This window comes from Mchenga conophoros, linkage group LG3 (genome assembly GCF_057382185.1).
Source record: "Mchenga conophoros isolate Kocher_MC1m ecotype Shallow Benthic linkage group LG3, M_conophoros_male_GT1.1, whole genome shotgun sequence".
Classification (NCBI taxonomy): Eukaryota; Metazoa; Chordata; class Actinopteri; order Cichliformes; family Cichlidae; genus Mchenga; species Mchenga conophoros.
The window spans coordinates 51,410,678-51,433,369 of NC_140528.1; the positions used below are offsets into that span (position 1 = coordinate 51,410,678).

Sequence of the window (22,692 nt, forward strand, 5' to 3'; positions counted from 1 at the left end):
TGGCTTTAAGATATTCTTTTTTTAATTACACTGCAAATTTCAAAGTTTTATTTATGCCTGACAGAGTGACATTTTCAGTTTATGTCATCACTGCACAATCTTGTGTTACAAGTTGGTATTACACAAAACGGACTCCAGCGTGCCACTAGTTTAGCTTCAGTTCTTTCAACACAGAATAGATGTTTTGGTTAATTCCATACACTGTGCTGCTGACTGCTTTGGTTATTTAATTCAATTTAAACACAAGGAATTGCAGCAAGTATCTTTAGAAAATTACTTGTACTACAAAGGCCCACACATCCAGGGGCGGAGCTAGAGAAATTTTCTTAGGGTGGCAAAGCAATCAAATGGGGTGGCAAAATCAAAGCCTTTTTTTTCCAAACACACATGCAGGTGGTTACATATGGTTAAAATGATTCAAATGCAGTAAGTATACATGTTTTTCATGTAAATATAGTCTATAACTTAATTATTGGCTGTAGCCCACATACTTAAACACTTTAGTTACATAAAACATATGAGTTTTGATGTTATGCACTGTATAGCCTGTATAATAAATATGTAGCCTAATAAGTATAAAATCCAGAAAGCTACACAACAATGGGCGGTTCGTTTACAAACACAAGTCTAACAATCACATTGTTACAGCTTAAATTACACAAAATGTCAGAAATCTGCACTGTCATGAACAAAAGATTTAAACCTAATTTTTCATGATTTGTTGGATTAACCCATTGAGGTCTGAAATACAACCGGCCACTTTTGACTCCTTTTGAGTTTACGTTTGTATTTCACCCAGGGGCGATTTTAGCCCAGTTTTGGGGGTGCTTCAGCATTTTTGCTTCAGCACCCCCAAAAATGAATCAAAGCACCCCCAAAGATTTCTTTTTTTTTTTTTGACAATATTTGCTGTTTGTGTTACACACTGCTAAAAATATAAAAAGCATACGGTACTTTGTTGAGATGTAATATTTTAACAACAAAAGTATAGATTCCCCCCCCCAAAATGGTTTGTTCCAGCTCGCCTCTTACCAACTCTCTAGCGCCCTTTCTGCTAGAGCGATGGTGGCTGAGACACAGCGGAGCGGAGGTGTAAGTGCCTGGCTTAAAACAGGGAGAGAGGAAAGAGGGAACTTGAGGAGAAAGTACAAGGTCAGGAAGAACCAGGTAAGAAAACAGGGAACAGTGACAGGCACAACAGAAACTGTTAAACTGACAAAGAGGAAAAACCTGATTTTACTCACACAGTCAGGAAGTTGTTTTCTCCCTATATTAAAGCTGCTTTACAGAATCTGCAAAACAAACTGGGTTGAAACATTTTTGACCCTCTTTAACAACATTCCAACATAACATTATAATGGATCGGGGAGATTAAAATTAATGATATATTTTTATGTGGTTCAGCCACAACTCTACTAAAACCTCAGCCACTAATAGGTAGGACAACATTTGGACCATCCACTTGTCTGTATGACTGCCGCAGTACATACATCACATTTGCACACTATCAGAAAGTGCCAAACAGCCCTGGTGGAGTGAGGAGCTGTAAAGAGAAGCAGATGCTCTGTTTATATTCTAAAAATGTTTTAATCTTGTTTCAAAGATTCTGTACAGCAGCTTTAAATGTTTTCCAAAAGCACACAGACACGTATCAGTGTCTCTCAAACTTTTTACACTGTGTACCACCTGATAAAATGTCAAGCTCTCCAAGTACCACTATGAAAGCATGAAACTCATAAATCTTACAACACAAAATTAGTCTTATTAGATTAGTAAAATTAGTGTCTGCAGTAAAGATTTTTATTTGTAATAATTTATTCTGTTTTGGGAGTGTTTTTTTTTCATGTATCTGTATTATATTATACACACACATTAAAAGTGAATCTGTTTACTTTTTTACTCACTATGAGCATCATTCATTATTCTCCCGCAGTAATTAAGGTTAGGATATGTATTTTTTTTTTTATTCCAATCCATTTTTTTTTTGCAGCATTTAAATAACCTTGATCAGATTTGATGGTTTTGTTTCAGACTTTTCAAAAAGTGTTTTGCTTTTCTTTCACAAATGTGGGGATTCAATTGTGTTAAAATGTACAAAACAGTCATGTCATGTTTTGTGACGAGGACCCAAGCACAGAGAGACTTGATGAATTTAAGAATCTTATGATTTAATAAAGAAATTTGTAGACTTGCACAGAGATGGTAAAATTATGATGAGTGATAATGGAGACAAGGACAACAGACGATGAGGACAGGGAGGAACAGGGGTTTAAATGCACCAAAGTGACAGTCAGAGGGAACTCGGGACAACTGGAGACATTTAAGGATGCAGGGACTGACAGAGACGGGGAAGACGTCTCATTGTGACGAGTAAAGTTTATCATACCTGGCTGGGCAGCTCTCTGGGTGCTCAGCACCCCCAAAGCTCTGATCCTAGAATCGCCCCTGGTCTGTGCTTAATATTTGACTGTTTAACAGGAAGATAGGAAAGAAACATCGGTTAAATTGATCAAAAATACACCACAAAGTGGTTGCTGCAGAGACCAGAGAATTCAAAATCGAGCTAAATGCTTGTTTTGACACACATTTTGTTCATTTGACTTTTAATTTTACACGGATTTTAAAACTTTAAAAAACAGCAACTTAATGTTGTGCATATACATGAGCAGTATGTTTGCGTTTCTCATCATCAACAAAAATTATTATGTGCTTACCGCTGTTGAGGTTATTACTCAAGAAAGGTGATATATTACACAGAACACCTTTCTTAGAAGTAATGCAGTAGTTTACTAAAAATTAATTTGTTACATTATTCATTATGTTACTTTCATGTTACTCTGAAAAATGACCTGAAACAAATTCTCTCATAATTACTTTTTAACAATATAAACCTAAAGGCTTCAGCCCCACATCCATCGCTGGTCCTTACAGAGAACAAAATGGTATTTATATAGCGCTTTTTACTAGTCCCCCCTAGGGACTCCAAAGCGCTTTACACACCCAGTCATCCACCCATTCACACACTGGTGGAGGCAAGCTAGAGTTGTAGCCACAGCTGCCCATGGGCAGACTGACAGAAGCGAGCCTGCCATATCGCACCATCGCCCCTTCTGGCCAACACCAGTAGGCGGTAGGTGAAGTGTCTTGCCCAAGGACACAACGACCGAGGCTGTCCGAGCCGGGGCTCGAACCGGCAACCTTCCGATTACAAAGAGAACTCCCAACTCTTGAGCCACGATCGCCCCACAAAAGACATCCTTCCCAGTGTTTCTGTGTTGACTGAATGCTTAACCTCAACAGCTAATAATAAACTCAGATGTTGAAAGTTTAACAGTGTACGATCTCTGATTGGCTTCCATATGTGCACAGTTTATAGCAGGTGTCGTGCAAGTTAGTGACATTTTACTCAACCAGATGGAGTTAATGAACTGCTGAAGGTTGCTACAGCTGAAGTTGAAGTTAAAGGACTACATAAAGCGCTATACAAATACAGGCCATTTACCATTTAAAATTGCAGAATGAGAGACTTGAAGAGTCAACTAATTATAGTTATTACAGGGTTTTGGGTTATTTTACATTCCTGATTTTTGAGATGAAACCACACATTAGGTAAGGAACATAGATGCACCTTTGATTTGTCATTAGCTTCAGTTTACTTCAGTTAATTCAGTCATGTACAGGGAGAAAAAGCAGAACTAAGTAACACACACACACACATCAAGTTAGCTCAGAATGAGTTATTTTTATTGAATCAATGTGTGACGTGTAAAGGACCAAAATAACACCTATATGATACACAGTTTTGGTTTCTAATGCTAGAGATTTGCAACTGGCTTTGGGCTGTGCATGTCCTTTGGGCTCAAAATGTGGTCATAAATATTTTGTACTTGTAAATCAGTTTTGTATGTGTAAAAAAGATTTGTGTGCGTAAAAAAGCATTTTGAGCCCATACATGTCTCTCTCTTCCAGAAGATGATTGAATAAATAATTATAAATGTTTTGACCAACTGAGTCATGTTCTCTCTATTCAGTGAAAGAATGACAAGAACCAGATTTAATACTTACTTATCGAGTTCCTATAATCCAACCAATTCCAGATACCAGCCACAAAAGGCTCCAGTGAACACTTCATGATGACTCGGCTAAAAGCCTGAAGGGGAAAAAAGATTCTTTTGAAAATATAAAATATGTTTAAATAACTTCTCTTGCCACTTTATCATCACCCTCTTTATTGCCTTAGGGTTTAACCATCGTCATTATCGATAAACTTGCATCTGTCCATTACCAGACATTTAATTATCTACTTTCAAGATGCACCAATTTTTCTTTTCAGTGTCTTTATCCTGATCAACACATAATATGTGTTAAAAGAGAAATATTATAAATAAAATAAATATTATATTATTATATTATAAATATGTTTTTTAATATTTGTAATTTTATTTTTATTTTTATTTTTTAAAATTTCTTTGTTACAAAAACTGATTATGAAGTAAGTTTTCACTAATTCATCTAAACAAGGTATTTTGTAGACAGATAAGTAGCTGTGGCAGTTTGTCCTGAAACAACAAATAAAATTTCAACTTTTTTCTCAAAATGATCAAAAGTATATATTTTATATATATATTTATATTTATATATCAAAAGTATATATTTTTAATGTGACTCTAACGATCCAGTCCAATCAGCAACAGATCCGATAGACAAAAAAGGCGCATAAAAGAGCATAAAAACGAAAGTGAAAAAAAGAAATGCAACAACAACAACAATAGCAAGCCCTACACGCTCTCTCTCTCTCACACACACACACACACACACACACACACACACACACACACACACACACACAGAGTTTCCAGTTTGTGCCATTCTTTAGTGCAGCAGCGAGTCAGGAAACCTTCACAATAACTGATTGAGTTATAAGAAAGACTTCAAAACTCTTATGGCGTGAAAGTAAGTCACCGCCTATCTTCCTGCTTTATGTCGACTTTTGTCGGGCAGAGCGATGCGTGTTTTTTTAATCAGCCGACATCTTGTTTTACTGCAGTAACTGCGCACATAAGAAGGATCATCGCAGCAGCAAATTTCACAGTTTACGGCGACTCAGTATGAACGAATTCAAACTGATTCTTTTTATAATTTACTATTTAGGAGCGACCATATGTCCACGTTTAACTCTGTAAACACTCCAGTAACGTCATAAAACCGAGTCAAATTCGCATTGTAAGTCTTTTACTTCCATTTTCCATTGACTTGCTTCATAGTATGATTGAAATAGATACTCTAACTTGTTTTTTAATACCTGCTTCACCTTCACGCTGTCATTGATCATCCGTGTAAACAAAAGACCTTAACGGAGCAAGAGTTTCTGCATCTACATCCCGGGCAAATTTAGTGGCAAACACGCTCATCAATTTAGTTTTCACAGTTCTGATTGTACTCACAGCTCCAGTGCCGATAATAGATACAGGTCCAGGGGCGCACCACTTCACTTTACTCACCCACTGCTGCTGGTGATTTACTAGTAATCTAGATAATCTTAAATCTTACCTGACAGTGCAGTGATTACCAAAAAATATTAGGTCTGTAAATAAAGAGTAACTTTATTGAATATTAACAAAGTATATTTAGGGTCTAGGAGGGGAAATAATGATGAGATCTTGCTGCCACCTACAGGCTGCCAGCTGTCACTGCAGCTCATCTTAGTTCAGGTTCAGGAAGATGGATCTTTAACACTGGAATTGCCAATAAACTGTATGAAGTCTGTACAGCTGGATTTTTATCATTTACAAACTATTCTCTGTTTTTTTCATTTAGTTGTGTTTCAGCTGCAGAAATGTCTGAGACAAGAAAGAGAAACCAAGCTGACTCCGCCCCTTCACTGTCCAAACAGCCAGTCAGCTCCCGCAGTGGGCTGCTAGTCAGGTATGTCCGATCATAAATGAATAAACTCTACATTGGAAAACGGTTTTTAGTGCAGTGTGGTTACAGTTTATCATCTACACAGAGCTCTCTTTGTTTAATACTTACAGATAGGTGACATATTAAAGGAAAAAAGTGGCTATGTTATGCTGGCAGGATTTGAACCCCCTTAGAGGGAAGAGTCTATAAATCATTCATAGAATAGAATAGAATAGAACACAATGCCTTTTTTGTCACTATACAGTTGTATAATGAGATACAGAGCATCTCCTACTCAGTGTAAACATGCTGGGGGGGGGGGGTTACAGTTCTGCAGCGCTATGTACATATGGACAGTATTAACATAGGGAAAAAAAAAAAAAAAAAAAAAAAAAAAAATATATATATATATATATATATATATATATATATATATATATATATATATATATATATATATATATATATATAAAATGTACAATATACAAGACGTAAGTAATATGTAATAAATAGTGTTATGTATATACAGTTGTGTATTGCACATGGAATTGGTATTGCACAGTGGTGGTCCATAGAGGAAGTGGGAAGTGGGGGGCTGTGTTATCTGTGCATGTGTGAGTTCAGGGTGGTTATCGCTTTGGGGAAGAAACTGTTTTTGAGTCTGTGGGTTTTTGTGTTGATGCACCTGTAGCGCTTCCCTGAGGGAAGCAGGCTGAACATGTTGAAGCCAGGGTGGGAGCTGTCCTTGATAATGTTTGCTGCTCTGGTGAGGCAGCGGGAGGAATAAATATCCATCAGGGAGGGGAGAGGGCAGCCGATGATCTTTTGTGCTGTCTTGACCACACTCTGAAGCCTCACTCTATCTGCTTTGGTGCAGCTGCCGTACCATACTGTGATGCAGTAGTTTAGCAGGCTCTCAATGGACGAGCGGTAGAAGGTCAGCAGCAGGTTGGAGTTCAGCTTGTACTTCCTGAGGACTCTCAGGAAGTGCAGCCACTGTTGGGCCTTCTTGATGACCGCTGAGATGTTTCCTGTCCAGGAGATGTCAGCAGAGATGAGGACACCAAGGAACCGGAAAGTGTGGACCCTCTCCACACACTCCCCGTTGATGTAGAGGGGGGCCAAGTCGGTGCTGTGTCTCCTGAAGTCAACAATGAGCTCTTTGGTTTTCTTAGTGTTCAGTGCCAGGTTGTTTTCTGAACACCATGCTGCCAGCTTCAGGACTTCCTCTCTGTACTCTGCCTCATCTCCCTTCGAGATGAGTCCGACTACTGTGGTGTCATCAGCAAACTTGATGATGAGAGTGTTGTTGTGGGTCGAACTGCAGTCGTGGGTGTAGAGAGAATACAAGAGGGGGCTCAGCACACAGCCCTGTGGGGAGCCGGTGCTCAGTGTGCGAGTGGAGGAGAGATGAGGGCCGAGTTTTACAGTCTGGGGCCGGTTTGTGAGGAAATCCTTTATCCAGGCACATGTGAGAGGAGGGAGGCCAAGAGTGACCAGTTTGGTGATGAGGATGTCCAGGATGATTGTATTTTAAAGGCTGAGCTGTAGTCCACAAAGAGCATTCGGACGTAGCTCTGCCGCTGCTCTAGGTGACTCAGCACAGCGTGCAGGGATGTGGCGATGGCGTCTTCTGTGGATCTGTTTGCACGGTATGCAAACTGGTGGGGGTCGAATTCTGGGGGGAGGTAATCCTTGATGTGCTGAAGGACTAGTCTCTCAAAGCATTTCATGATTTCATGTGAGGGCCACAGGGCGGTAATCATTCAGGCTGGAGATGGGAGACTTATTCGGCACTGGGATGATTGTGGCTGATTTTAGACAGGATGGCATGGTTGCCTGATCCAGTGAGAGGTTGGTGATGAGTTGTTATGAGCATGAGTTGTTCTGAGTGATAGAACATGACACGAGGTCTCACTGAATAACCTGATGAGGATGAAAATGATGTTACTCTGGTCTAACATGTTTGCCTGATCTCAAACAGTTGAGCAGCTGTGGAAAAGTTTGGGGCTTCTTGATCAGGTGAGAGGGAAATCTTTTAGGAGAATGGAGTTCACCCTCACGTAAAGTTCACAAGACACTTGATGCACTTCTTGTAACCAGCGCACCAACATATTGTTGTTTTTCCTTTCATTTGTCACCTGCCTTCACATTCCTTTTCTGCCATCCTATTAGCATTTAGCTCAGAGGTCCATCATGGATCAAGGTTCACTGTTATTTTTTTAAAGAAAAAAAAAAAGATTCATATCCTGTTCTGAACAGTTCACAGAAGAATAGAGATGACTCTCCCGGTCCCAGCTCTGTGTCTATGAAGAGTGATGGATCCATGTATCAGCCAGTTGATTTTGGTGACAAGCAACATCAGGGGTAATCCTTATTTTGTACTTTACTTTACTGTATTCTTCTTTCACTTTTCCTGGAAACAAATACAATAGAAACACAGGTGGTTTCTTGTTTGTGGAATAAATACAAATATTTCCGTTTTTAGTGGAACTGAGTCCAGAGCTCCCAGTGTTGTCTCCATGAAGAGTGAAGGATCCATGTACACACCAGTCAACTTTGGAAAGACACAAAGGTAAAGTTTTTTTCCCCCCCAAAGGAATAAATGTAGCACATTAAAGATTAAGTGACAGACTGATTTGACTGACCTGCAGTTTCACATGTGGCATGTTGATTTTTCTGTATTTTTGCATGGCAATTTTATTCAGTTCAATTTTCAATTTGATCCCAATATTTACCCAGTTACCCAAATCATAGCATGCATGGAAACAAAGTGTACACTCCACCAAGACATGTTTTCACATTGAGTTTTCAAACCCATCTGAATAAGCAAACATTTGATCCTCTTAAAAACAGCACCTATATAGGCTGTGTTCATCTTCTTTAGGAGTCACATAAAGCTCCCAGCATGCTCCTTTTTTTACAACAATCCTCTGCGTGTCATTCTTCACTACATCCATGGTCATGAGGTCTTCCTCTTTTCCTCCTGCCTGGCAGCTCTATGTTAGAGTCCTTTGTCAAGTAAATCCACCATCCTCTCTCTGCACATGTCCAAACAATCTCAGCCTTACCTCTAACTTTGTCTCCAAACCTGAGCTGTCCCTCTGATGTACGCATGTCTGATATTGTCCATTCTGCTTACTCTCAATGAAGATTTTCAACTCGGCCTCCTGTTTCTTTTTCAGTCACCGTCTCTAAACCGTACATTGTAACAGCTCTTACTGCCATCTTGTAAACCTTCCCTTTTACTCTTACTGTTAGCCTTCTATCACAAATTACCCATGACACTCATCTGCACTCGCTCCACCGTGCCATCACTCTATGCTTCAGATCACTTGTGCACTGTCTGTTGCTTTGGATGGTTGATCCCAGGTATTAAACTCATCCACCTTCACTATCTCTGCATGTTTACCCTTCCACATGTCTCCCTCTCTTTCTCACCTGTTCTGTCTTGTTTCCACTGACTATCATTCCTCTTCTCTCCAGGTATGGAGAGTATGCTAATTGTAATATATGATTGCACTGATTGCCGATCACGCTTCAACTGAGTCGTCCTCGGTCAGAAGGAATGGTCCACCACAGTGATGCAGTTCAAATAGGTTTAATGAAGGAGGTAGCCGATGGCATAAACAGGATGTGATTGAATTACAATATATTTAAATGCAGGTAAAGGGGGTGTGAGTGTGTGTGTGTGGTCATCTGTAAACAGAAAGAATGAATATGTGTATAAACCACTATGTATAACACTATACTACTTACACTATACTGTGGGTTTTCAGCGTAATGTTATACAATCTAAATTATAATGATAGCCACTAGATAGCACCCTAAGACCACAAATGAATTTTCTCCCGCATCTTAGCGATAGTAATGGGATGGCTTCTTACTTAGCAAAAAACACAGATAAAGTTAAACAAACATCATTCTTATCTTACAATACTCACGTGGTAACCACGCACACAGTTTTAACTCACACAGGAATGCAAGTACGTTACACCTCCGACACACCTCTCAGCAGTGCTGAACCGCACCGAAGTATAATACTGAGGAGTAGACTTTTAGCACTAATAGTCAGAGGATTAGCGTACCTCCACCTCTCCTGGTTCTTTCCCACTTCTTCCCTACTCTCACTACTAGGGATGGGTACCGGTGTCGGTTCTGACATAAACGGTAGTAACCAGACCGAAAAGCAGCGCACATTTCGGTGCTTTATTTCGGTGCTTTTTTTTCCTGAGCTGTGATACACTTCTAGCCAATCATTTTACGTTTCCGAGGATAGTAGGCGGGGCCAGGTACGTACGTTCTGTTAGAGCAGAGCTACAGATTAGAAATGCCCAAGGCGAAGCGGTCAAAAGTCTGGCTGTACTTCACAGCAAAATATGCAAACTTAGCAGCCTGCAACAAGTGCTTTAAGCTGATACTGTGCAAAGGAGGTAACACCTCAAATCCGATGAAACACCTGGCGACGCATAGCGTTTTTTTTTTAAAAGCCGAGAAATGCACCGTATTTGATGGCAGCAGCAGCCGTTCTTCTCTGTTGTTCGCGTGTAATTTACGCTGAGTAGGCTAACCACGTTATTACATTAATGCATGTAAGGTGAACTAGCAAACATCATCATAGCTACATGCGGCTGTCTTCTTGTTTGATGGCAGATACTCCCTTCACCCTGGCCAAAAAGGCTAAAATGACCAAAGAAAAAGAGGGAAACAGCTAAACATGAGAGGTTTTTGGACAACGTTTGTATTTTTTCCATTGTTTAAGCACTGCTTCCAGCTAAGAGTGATACCATATATGCCCCATAGCTGCAGAAAAGTCTAACATTGTTATCTTTTTACATAAAACCAGCTGAATATGAGAGGTTTTGGACCAATTTTGTGCTCTCCATTCTTTAAGCACCGGTTTGAGCACCGTTTGAGCACCGGCACCGTTTCAAAAGTACCGGTTTGGTACTGGTATCGGATTAAACCTAAACGATACCCATCCCTACTCACTACAGATCACAAAGTTGTGTATGAGCATCATAGTGATGGTAAATTTGATTCTTTTTACTGAATCGAGTTTGAATGAGTCACTCACCAAATTGAATCGAATTTTTGCGTCATTTGAGTCACTTAGTCAGTTGCCCAGAGAGTGCAAAAAATGTACATTTTCACTCAAACCTAATTTGTTTCTCTTTTCATGGAGGAAAAACGAGGGAAAAAATTCTAAAGGGAACATTTATTTTATTTATTTTTATTTTATTTTATTAGTATTTTCTTCAAATGTGTCAAATATATATTTTCTCATGTAAATGTCCACTGAGCTGTGAGCCAGGGGGCGGTAATGCGCCTTAACATTAGTTGCCAACCAAGAAGAAGAAGCTGTGAGCCAGGAGGGAGGGGGTGAGTGAGTCCTGAGTGATTCGCTCATGCTACGATTCAGATTTTTGATTCCTTGAAAAAGTTATAATCATTTCACCTTAAGAAGCATAATACAAAACTGGATTCGATTTCAGAGCACTCACAGTCACTTTGGTGGAGTAATGCTTAATGCTTCATTAAATTTAGCCTAACAATAGTGTATCTGATGAAAAAATAAATCTTCAAGGGCCCCAATGAGACAATGTGCTCTTCAACTGTCCGTGTTGTTAAGTGCAGCTGTTCAGCACGTTTTAGCTGCATGGGATTTTACCAGGAAAACCCTTTGCTTTCATACAGAAACATTACACTAAATCTAGTTTGCTCGTGAACACAAAGGCAGGCTTTTTGGAATAATGTCGTAGAACAGATTAATTGGGAAACAGTTATGTGGCCTCAATAGATATTGGCACACAATAGATAGCTTTTTCAAAGAAAAACCTTGATCTAGTAACAACAATGAGCTTTCATGCAGAATATAGATCAATGTTTTCCAACAGTCACAAATTAGATTATGAATTCTGCATCATGTGGTGTTGATGGTGTATGAAGGTGATGTTTTAAGGCTGTTTATTTTCCATAGCAATATAGATAGAAATCTCCAGACCAACAGGTTTCTGAATACAGGAGAATAATTTCTTTGTTTGTAGATCAAATGCTGCCTCAGATACAGTCATATCACTGTGTGTGATGCACAATAATAACGAAATGTTTTCTTCATCTCCCATCTAATCCAGCTGTCCAGTGTGTAAGGAGGTTTTAAAGGATCCAGTCCAGTTCATGTGTGGACATGAGTCCTGCAAACAGTGTGTAAGTTCAGATCAGTCTGATTCACCAGCAGAGGACTCCTGTCCACAGTGTGGAAAGAAATCCAGAATAACATTGAAAAGCTTGAAAGATACTGAAGATGACAATGGTAAGTATTAAGAATTTGTATAACTACTTTGAGAAAAGTTTTAAACTCTCATTAGATGTAAAATGAGTTTGAGCGGTATTTTGAATGTTTGAATATTTTGGATTTTCTTGTTAATAAAACATCTCTTTTATACACAGTTTTTAGGTGTGTAGGGTTCTTTGTAATTGGTGAATTTTCTAGATTTTAATTTTTTTTTCATCTTACCCAAAACTTAAACAATTAAACTAATGAAAACTTTAATTTCAAGATTTGTTCTCTTTGTCATTTTGTGATTTTGCATTTTTCCCATTTAAAAAAATGAAATCATTTGGTATTAACAATGTAATTTTGGGCTTGTTCATCTTGCATTTCATTGTTACAGATGACATCAAACTATTTGAGGCAAAGAAGACATGGAAAGAAGCGATGCAAAAGAATTTTTTTTTGGTGTCTGAAGGTAACAATGACAAGCTGAGTCCTTTGAACAACATCTATACAGAGCTCTACATCACCACTGGGGAGAGTGAATGGCTTCGCACAGAGCATGAGTTCAGATATGGCACAAGTAAACTGGAAACGTGTTCATCAGTCAGTCTGAGTGACATCTTCAGACCGTTGCCTGATCAAGACAAACCTCACAGAACAGTTGTGACGAAGGGCGTCGCAGGAAGTGGAAAATCATTTTCTGTGCAGAAGTTGATTCTTGACTGGGCCGAAGAGAAGGCAAACCAGGATGTAGACTTTGTTTTCAGTCTTGCTTTCAGAGAGCTGAATTTGATTACAGGTGAAAAAAGCCTACATGAGCTCCTGACTTTATTTCACCCCACACTGTCTGATCTCAAAGATTCAGTGGATTATACCAAAACCAAGCTTGTCCTGATCCTGGACGGTCTGGATGAAAGCAGGTTTCAGCTGGACTTTGAAGGCTTTAAGACTATAACATCTGTCAAGGAAGCAGCACCTGTGAGGGATCTCCTAGCAAACATCATCCAGGGTAACCTTCTTCCTGATGCAAACCTCTGGATTACTTCCCGTCCAGCAGCAGCCAATCAGATCCCTGCTGAGCATGTTGACATGGTGACAGAAATAAGAGGGTTCAATGATCCTCAAAAAGCTGAATACTTCAGGAGGAGATTTAATCATGATCCTGGTCTTGCTGAAAGGATCATTAAACATATTCAGTCTTCACAGAGTCTCGACAGCATGTGTCAGATCCCGATCTTCTGCTGGATTTCTGCAGTGTTATTCCAGGAAGTCTTTGGAGGAGACGAGAAAACTGAAATTCCTCAAACTCTTACAGAGATGATGTCACACTTTCTTTGTGTCCAAACAAAACACAGAAGTAGAAAATATGAGAAGGAGGTTGAGACAAACAAAGAAAAGCTTCTGAAAACACAGAGGAAATTTCTTCTGAAACTCGGCAAGCTTGCATTTGAGCAGCTGCTGAAGAAAAATCTTATCTTCTATGAGGAAGATCTGGAGGCCTGTGGCATTGATGTTAAAGCAGCATCCATCTACTCTGGATTTTGCACCACAGTTCTTCGGGAAGAAAAAATAATTTTCCAGAAAAATGTCTTCTTCTTTGTGCATCTGACTGTGCAGGAGTTCTTTGCAGCTCTCTACATCTATGACTGTTTCATTAACAATGATACTAAAGATCTCAGCATCTTCTTTGATGTAAAGGGCAAGGAGCATACTTTAATTGAACTTCTTAAAATAACAGTAGACAAAGTGCTGGAGAAGAAAAATGGCCACCTGGACTTCTTCCTGAGATTCCTCCTTGGCCTCATGGCTGAACCCAATCACAGAGTCCTTCATGGTCTGCTGACTCCAACAGATCGAAGCCAAGATACTGACAAGAAAATGTTGACTCACATCAAATCTATGCGAAGGAAGAACCTCTCTCCAGACAGCTGCATCAACCTTTTCCAGACTATGGTCGAGATGAGAGATCACAAAGTCAAAGATGAGATTCAGAAATATCTCGCACTGTCAGATCATTCAAAAACAGAGTTGACTCCCCTGCACTGCTCTGCACTGGCCTACATGCTGCAGGCATCAAAGAATGATCTGGAAGTCTTGGACTTAAAGAGTTACAACACATCAGATGAGGGCAGACGGAGGCTGATAACAGCAGTGAGGAGCAGCAAAAAGGCCTTGTAAGTTTTTTTCACTCTTGTTTGTGAGATAAACTCTTCACCCTTAAATAATTTCAGCGAACTGGACTATTAGCCAGAATGCAAAAGAGGAAGGAGAGGGGACAAGTCCTCTGTATTACAAATGGCAATCACATGGTTGGCCATTAAGTATCTTTAAACATGCCTTTTCTTTACATCTATCTGTTTCTATAAAAATTAATAAACACCCATCACCCTCCATAGACTAGCAGACTGTAAAGTAAGTGAAGAGTGGGTTGATCATCTGGCCGCTGCTCTCAAATACCCCTTCTCACCTCTACGAGATCTGGACCTGAGCAACAATGACCTGAAAGATTCAGGAGTGGAGCTGCTCTCTAAAGGACTGTCGAGTCAGTGCTGCAGACTGGAAACTCTGAGGTACATTACATGTTTATGTATCATAATATAAACATAGACAACCCATCCAACCTCCTACAAAGTGAAACAGATCTCACCGGGCAGAAGTTATTTTAGCACAGGTCTTGTTCTTCATAGCATCTGCCCTGTAAATACTCATTCCTGCAGCCATTTATTCTTTCAGCGATGCAACAGATGTAGTCCTGCTGATGGATTTCTAAATCTTCTAAAAGCTGCATTTATATGTATCAAACTATTCTTTTCTCAGGTTATCTGGGTGTCTGGTGACAGAACAAGGCTGTGATTATTTGGTCAAAGCTCTGAAGTTAAACCCCTCACATCTGAAAGAGTTGGACCTGAGTTACAACTATCCAGGAGAATATGGAGAGAAGAAGCTCTCTGAGCTGAGGAATGATCCACAATACCGGCTCAGCCAAGTCAAGTAATGTTTTCCTTTATCATCCACTGTTTGGAAAATGGTCCCCAAGCTCAAAGCAAGCACGGAAACACCCCAGGAAGCTGTTTGACAAGTTTTTTAATGGATGAGAGCCAGCTCAAAATGTTCTGTTAGTCTTCATCGCAAAATGCTTTCTATTTCCTATTAACGATTGAGAATAAGTTTATTTCCCTCTTGTAGCCCTTGAACAAACTAAAAATAGTAATAATAATAATAACAGCTAGTTAACAAACAAACAGAACACATATTATTATTATTATTTCTATATGTACCATTTACAAGAAGATGCATCACAATGAGGAGAAGAAAGTCTGATCTTAATCTAAAGTGTTTTAAACTTTAGTTTTTGCTTTTCACCACCTAAAGATTAGAGCACCGCCACCTTTTTACTGGAGTTTCGTGCTGTAATACTTGTAGAGTGATACAGAGTAATTTTCTGTTTCCTAACAAGTCAAGTACCCTGGTTGTTACTCAAAAAAGTAACATACTTTTCTTAAACGTAATGGAGTATTTTACTTAATCACCCACTGAAGAAGGTAATTTGTTACACCTCTTATTACATTACTACCAAACAAATCCCTACACTGTCTTTCTTTTAATGAGTACAGGCACAAAGTCGACAACACAAAGCAAAGCTTGGACTACAGTAAATTTAATACATCAACCTGTATGGATAGAAATTAAAGCTAAAATGCTGCAATCCTGAATAATCATCACCTCTGTTACCTGGTGAAGATCAGACTCCAGCATGCACTCAGCTTTATCATTACTCTGTTTTCTTAGCCAGCAAGAGACCAATATTGGGTGTTGGGTGGTGAACAGAATAGATGCATATATTACTAATTAATAGTTCCATTTCTATTTCTTAAACTCAATTTCCTCCACAGTTTTGAACATGGTGGAAGTCACCGGATACACCCAGGATTGAAGAAATGTGAGTATCTACAGGAATCTGTTGAATGTTTCAATGTCTGAATTCTAGAGGCATTAAGATGCTACAGGACTTAATTACGACATGCTCATTTCAGGTTAATGTGGCAGAACTTTTGTTTTAAAGCAGCTTTCTGTGTTTCACCTGAGCTTCCAGCGAGGAGCCTCCCTCAGTCTCTACCACACACCACCACAGTCACCATCAGTTTCAGTGGGTCCTCTTTACATAGTGTTTTCTGTAAGAGAGGATTTAGACTTATTAGATCTAATGGTACATGTAAAAATACTGGATATTGAAGGACAGCAATAAAATATTAAGAATCGTAGAAATACATTGTTTCTTTTTAAGATCAATTTTAAACATTCCTGTCATGGTTCTGCCTTTAAGAGGAAAAATAAACATTACTCGTGTATTCAGAAATGTTATTTTGAGAAGAATGTTGACTTTTAACTCAGGAACAACTTTCTTTTGATGGATTTTTTTTTTTAAATTACTGCCCAACAGCTCTGTACTTCATACTGCCAGTGGTGGACAAATGGTATACTATTAAAGTCTTTACTGATTATATAAGTGTTTTCTTACCTCCAGATGCCTGTGCGCTCACTTTGGACTCCAACACAGCTCACAAGAACCTGCTGCTCTCTGAAGTCAAAAGAAAAGTGACCTGGGTGGAGGAGGAGCAGGCTTATCCTGATCATACAGAGAGGTTTGATTGCTGTCAGCAGGTGCTGTGTGAGCAGGGACTAAAAGAGCGCTGCTACCTGGAGATGGAGGTGTCAGAGCCCTTATGTGTTGGGTTAACATACAGAAGCATTGGCAGGAAAGGAGATGTGGATGACTGCAAGCTGGGACAAAACAACAAGTCTTGGTGTCTGATTTCCTCTGATGATGGTTGTTTTGTTCAGCACAACAAAGAGAAGGTCTGTGTATCATCTCAGTGTTTGCGCTGCAGTCGGGTTGGGGTGTATCTGGATTGGGAAGCTGGCACTTTGTCCTTTTACAGAGTTTTTTCTGGTAGCCTCATTCACCTCCACACCTTCAAAACAACCTTCACTGATCCCCTCTACCCTGCTGTTGAACTTCACACCTGTTCCTCTGTATTGTTTTGTCAGCTACCGTAGAAAGAAGTTTCACTGTAGGTTAGAAAATGAATGCCTGCTAAACAACTTCAGGAAGGCTAGACATCAGTTGAAGCCTCAGCACTGTGGAGAAGGCTGTAGCTCAGGTGGTAGCGCAGGTTACCTAGTAATTACAAGGATGGCGGTTCAATCTTAGTCTGCTTCAGCCTGCATGCCAACTATCCTGGGATAAGATACTAACTCCGCCCTCTCTGACACTCCGCACCTGTTGGAGTGTGAATGTTAGGTAGAAAGAGCAGAGAAATAGTGCTTTTGTGAATGGGTAAATAAGACAAGTGCTTTGAGTGCTCCAATAGAGCAGAAATGTGCTGTATAGGAACCAGTTCATTATCTTTAACAGACAAACACAAGGTCAAAAAAGTTGCCCTCTTGAAGTGATCAGTTGATCCTGCAGAGAGGATGAGACAAGAAAACATGTGCTCACTATTCTGTTAGTAACTTTGTTTTATAAACACAACCTTAAGTATGAATATGTATATATGGTTATTTTAGTGACACATACAGTTTTTAAAGTGATGAAAAATGTTTTCAGGTTTTTTAAGAAGTGATTTCTTGACAGATTAAGTTAAATAAATAAAAATTTGGTTCATTTGAGGAAAATGAACATCCATAGATAATTTTCATTTCACTTTTATTTTAAACCCTCAACTGCTTGATTGCAAAATAGCTACACTTTTAGCCAACACATCTATATGGATACTGTCAATACTGTCATAAAATGTCAAAAATAAGCTCTCCTGACTCTGGAATAGTGCCCAAGTTGTGGGAAAAGGGCGTGGAGCTCCTGTCTTCACTAAGTGGCCTAACAGTTTTTATGCTACATATAAAATATTATATGTAATGTGAGTTATGGTAAATGGACTGGTTCTTATATAGCACTTTTCCACTCTTCTGAGCACTCAAAGCGCTTTACACAACTTGTGCATTCACCCATTCACAACTGACATTCACACACATTCATACTCCGATGGATGCATCGGAGAGCAATTTCGGGTTAGTATCTTGCCCAAGGATATTTGGCATGCAGACTAGGGGAAGCCAGGAATCGAACCACCAACCTTCCGATCAGTGGATGACCTGCTCTACCACCTGAGCTACAGCCACCTTTTATATGACTCATCATAATGAAACATGATTTCTAAAACCACATATTTGTCACACAGGACTGGGAAAATGATGTTAGCATTGAGTTTGACAGTGTGGTAAACAACAGAATAGACTAGTAGCCGAACAGCCAGGAAGCAGGCAGGTGGTTGATAGCAGATCTTCTTTCTTGTACTTACACATAAGCCACATTGTTAATTTGCTAGTTTACCTGCAGTTTACCGCAGCCCAGGTTAAGTCTACACACTGGCTGTTACCTGTTGGTGTAGATCTCATTTTAAACATATTATCTTTTGAATGAATGCGTTTGTATTACATACTTTCTTTAGCAGACCAACATGCTTACAGTATCAGTGCTAAAAAAAGTGTTTTACATGAAGTGTATACTATATTTATTTACAGCTAAAGGGAGTGTTGTTAGTTTGAAATAAAACTAACCACCCTGAGGAAAAAAAGTGTTTGTCTCTTGGTTTCCAGCTCACAATATTTTATATCAAAATTATACTCAAAGTTTTGAAACAAGTGTGTTGTAGGAAAAAATGATTCCTCACATTAAAGTTTTGAGATACATTAACGAGGTAAATATGGTCGAGTCTCTCTACTTTAAAAGCATTATGTCAGTGTTGATTTGATAGCTTAAGCTGCTCTCTCGGGATGAAGTAAAAGTGGAGCAAGCAGCAAAGTTGCACTAGTACATAAGGAATTAACATTCCTTATGTACTAGTCTTTATGTACTTAAGATAAGCGTTTATCTTAAGTATTAGTCTGGTTCTTTTATGTCGATTTGAATGTAAAGTATACAATAAAGCAGAGAATAAAAGATACCTTAGCAGTGTGTGTGTGTGTGTGTGTGTGTGTGTTTCTTTTTTGATTGGCAGCAAGTTTGTTCCCCTTCCTCTGATGTTAGACTGATGAAAAACTGCTTTTAATATTTTCTATATGTACATTTAGTTTTAAATGTGCTTTTAAAAAAATAGACTGGAATATTAAAGTAACCTGTACCATCAAGTGCTGCTGTTCTGTTAACTTTTGCAATATCTTTTCAGCACCTCAGGTTTCTTCAAGAGGCTGTGACCTACCTGGTTAAATGCGGATTTGACTGGCACACAGTGGTACAGGTTGGTATCACATAAATCACTAATGTCTGTTTATTTAAAAAAAAAAAAACCCAAAGAAACAGCTACAGTCAGGTAGCTGCTGTTTAGCAGATAAAGTAGTACCCAGGAGTAAGGGAGGTACACTCAAAGCAACTGTATTAACTGTGTTTTGATGAAATTTGGAAAATTTAAAGCTCTGAAAACACAGGAATTTATCTAAATATGTTCAAACAATATTTAGGTGTATTTATTCAAATATACACATCATTACAATGCACTACATCTTAATCCTAAAGTATTTTTGATGTTCTCACCAGAATTCAGTTCATTTCATTTATCATATGAGAAAGATATTCCTTAGCAGTAGTATTGCTTTAAAAAAAAAAACCCTCTTAGTTTTTTTTTTTTAAATAAATGACATCATGTTTCCAGTCACAAAATAAATATAAAATAAATGGGTACCTTCAGATGCTCACTTATTTCTAATGGTCACTGTATTTGTACAGATTCGACACAGGATGCTCGTAAACTGTGAAATTCTAAACCAGCTGGCACAGCTAGAATTCATACAAATACATAATATACACAATCTGGCAGGCGGCAGTGGTGTGGATCGTCTACTGACAGACTATTCACATTGTTCTCAGTGTCAAGTTCTGTCCCTTTTCTACAAGCCTCATTCACTGTGTGATCAAAGAGCAGCATAACTGTGTTTTGCACCCATGCTACTTAAACATAACACCACCAGTTAACTGCCAAACACATCCTGGTTTGTTTCCTGTGGGAATTGTTTTCTATTGAAATTCTCTTCTTTACTTGCTTTTTACTTTCACTTAAACCCACTAGGTTTAGCCACCATAAACTTTATTGTCCTTTTGTATTTTTTGTTAATCAAATATTTTGTTTCACAATTTCTCGCCATAAGAACAGTTTCTTCCCCTCTGCTGTTGGACACATGAACAATAACCATATGACTGTTCCCACCACTAACACATGACCCTACGCTGTGTCACTGCATCATTCTATGTTTGGCACTGATCACCACCTGCACTCATGCACATATCTTTCCACGTAGCACTTTTAATTCTTATCCCTACTTTTATTTTTTTCCATGTCTATTTAAGTGCTATTTATGACACTATGTTTGCACTGAAGCACCGCAGCAATTTCCTAATGTTGTAAATCTGCTCAACATTTGGCAATAATCCCATTCTGATTCTGATTCTGATTCTGAAAAAAAAAAAAAACTTAGTTTGTTTTAAAGAAAAAAGACCCTACCCTTCACAGATGTCATCCTGTCTCACTGACAAATTACTTTGGAATGACTGAGCTTTGGATTGTGGCTACCCCTATAATAAATCATCACAGCAGCTGCACCATCTGTTCCTAAGCTAAGCACCAGCACTGGCTATTTTAAAAAATTCTGATGTAGCTAATCAGGCATGTTTCTCATTCATTTGTAATATTGCTTTTTATATTCTGTGGGATTCTGTGAGATATGACTTTTTTCCCCTTTTATTCAGCTATCAGTAGTTCTAGTATTTGTCGTGTTGATTGAGAAGTACCTATATACTGTAAATTGTCCAAGAATCCAATATGGGATCATATCATACTATATTAGTGTCATCAGGTAGGGACAATGGTAAATGGCCTGTAAATGGCCTGTATTTATATAGCGCTTTACTAGTCCCTAAGGACCCCAAAGCGCTTTACATATCCAGTCATTCACCCATTCACACACTGGTGATGGCAAGCTACATTGTAGCCACAGCCACCCTGGGGCGCACTGACAGAGGCGAGGCAATGCAAAGCAAACGTAGTCTATGTGTTACCTGATGGGTACAATGTTGTTCCTGCTGCTGCTGCTTATAGTGCTGGAGGGCAGGGCTGTGCTGATCTGAGACTGTAGACATTAGAAAGTCCACAGGAGAAATGGTAGCTTATTGAACAAGTGTTATGAGATAATAATAAAATGCAAAGTTTGGCGACAGTGCTTGGAACCATAAGGCAACAAAAGTGAGAAATAAACTCAGCTCTGCCTGTGAATCACTCTTTGCCTCTCTTCCTCCTTCCATCTCCTCATCTCATCTATCACTCTCCACTTGCTGTCCGTCTGAGAACAAGGCACAACTTGATATTGCAATAATCCAGTTATTCTCAAACTTTTTACATCATTCCCCACATGGCAGGAATCCTTCTAAACAAAACTATGACAGAAAGCCTAGCAGCAAATTAATTTAGATAATAAACTCATTCACAATTTCTGTTTTGAACAAACAGCTTTCCTTTCAAACAACTGTTTGTAACTTTTGTCACTAGACTGATTCATTAGTCTGCATCACTTCTTCAAAAAAGCAACAAGTTAAACAGAATATGAACATTGCCAAACATGGAAAAATAAAGTTCAGTCTTAGTCTTACAAAAAAGAAATCCAGAAAATTGTGAACAGAGATGAAAAATATATAATTTAGTGAGAGTCTACTGTTCACTCTTTGGCTACGTTCACACTGCAGGCGAAACCACAACAAATCCGACTTTTCTGACCCTATGCGACCCATATCCGATCATGGCATGACAGTGTGAACGGCTGTCAGATTTTGACAGAAATGTGCAACTATCCTTTGAAGCACCGCTCCTCTCTAAAACAGCAATTAGGATAATTATTAGGCCATATGTAAATAACACGATAACTTTATAGTTTAAAGAAAAATTGGGAAACGTAATGTCCGAAGTCTTTATATTAAGAACCATCAGTCAAACAATACTGTTCGGTCTGGATCTAAACAGAGCGCGTTGTGTGTGACGTCTTCTTTTGCGCATGCGGGCCGCTTTGAGGGTTCACAGACTAGAACGTGTTGGTAGGGGGGGGATCGTGCTTCACTATAACGTAACGATATAAAGAGAAAAAGACAGCTATAACTCCATTAATGAAACTTTAGGTTCATTTAAGTAGTTGTATTCACGATAATTACTTTTAAACACTTGGAGCTTGTGAGGTCCGAAGTCTGTTGCAGCACGTGGATTTGCTGTGTCCATCATCTGTGGACACAAGCAAACGAAACAGAGACCTGACTTTATATATTATTTAAACAAGAACAACGAAGGCAGGAGGGACCGGGACGAGGCTTTTTGTCCTTCAAACAAAAGTAAGTAAGATCCGTGTATCACGTGGGCAGCGAGCATGTCCGCTGGGTTTGATTAAAATATCTGTTATTTGATTAAAGGAAGAATATTTTG

At 39.0% G+C, this 22,692-nt stretch overlaps 3 protein-coding genes and 1 long non-coding RNA gene across 6 annotated transcripts in view; 2 read left to right on the top strand and 2 right to left on the bottom strand.

Annotated features, from left to right (window-relative positions):
• Positions 1–5,649, bottom strand: LOC146579347 (uncharacterized). Its single transcript, XR_014891608.1, has 3 exons — positions 5,303–5,649; positions 4,066–4,150; positions 1–2,467 (listed from the first exon to the last, which is right to left on the bottom strand). It is a non-coding gene; the product is annotated as an uncharacterized LOC146579347 (long non-coding RNA).
• Positions 1–22,692, bottom strand: part of LOC146579344 (uncharacterized) — a 179,885-nt gene that overhangs the window by 51,816 nt on the left and 105,377 nt on the right. The gene's annotated exons all lie outside the window — the stretch shown is intronic.
• Positions 4,802–19,182, top strand: LOC146579348 (NLR family CARD domain-containing protein 3-like). Its single transcript, XM_085269205.1, has 10 exons — positions 4,802–4,953; positions 5,818–5,925; positions 8,164–8,268; positions 8,390–8,476; positions 12,036–12,214; positions 12,576–14,352; positions 14,575–14,748; positions 14,996–15,169; positions 16,072–16,118; positions 16,704–19,182. The coding sequence occupies exons 2-10, from the start codon at positions 5,837–5,839 to the stop codon at positions 17,234–17,236; spliced, it is 3,165 nt and encodes a 1,054-aa protein (XP_085125331.1). The 5' UTR covers positions 4,802–4,953; positions 5,818–5,836; the 3' UTR covers positions 17,237–19,182.
• LOC146579349 (NLR family CARD domain-containing protein 3-like) overlaps positions 16,989–22,692 on the top strand; it is a 27,841-nt gene continuing 22,137 nt past the window's right edge. The window contains exons 1-2 of one of the 3 annotated variants that reach the window (XM_085269203.1): positions 16,989–17,035; positions 19,405–19,476. The gene's annotated coding sequence lies outside the window, so the exon portion shown is untranslated. Of the gene's footprint in view, positions 17,036–19,315; positions 19,477–20,184; positions 22,602–22,692 lie in introns of those variants that run through there. The other 2 variants (XM_085269202.1, XM_085269204.1) reach the window with 2 other exon arrangements.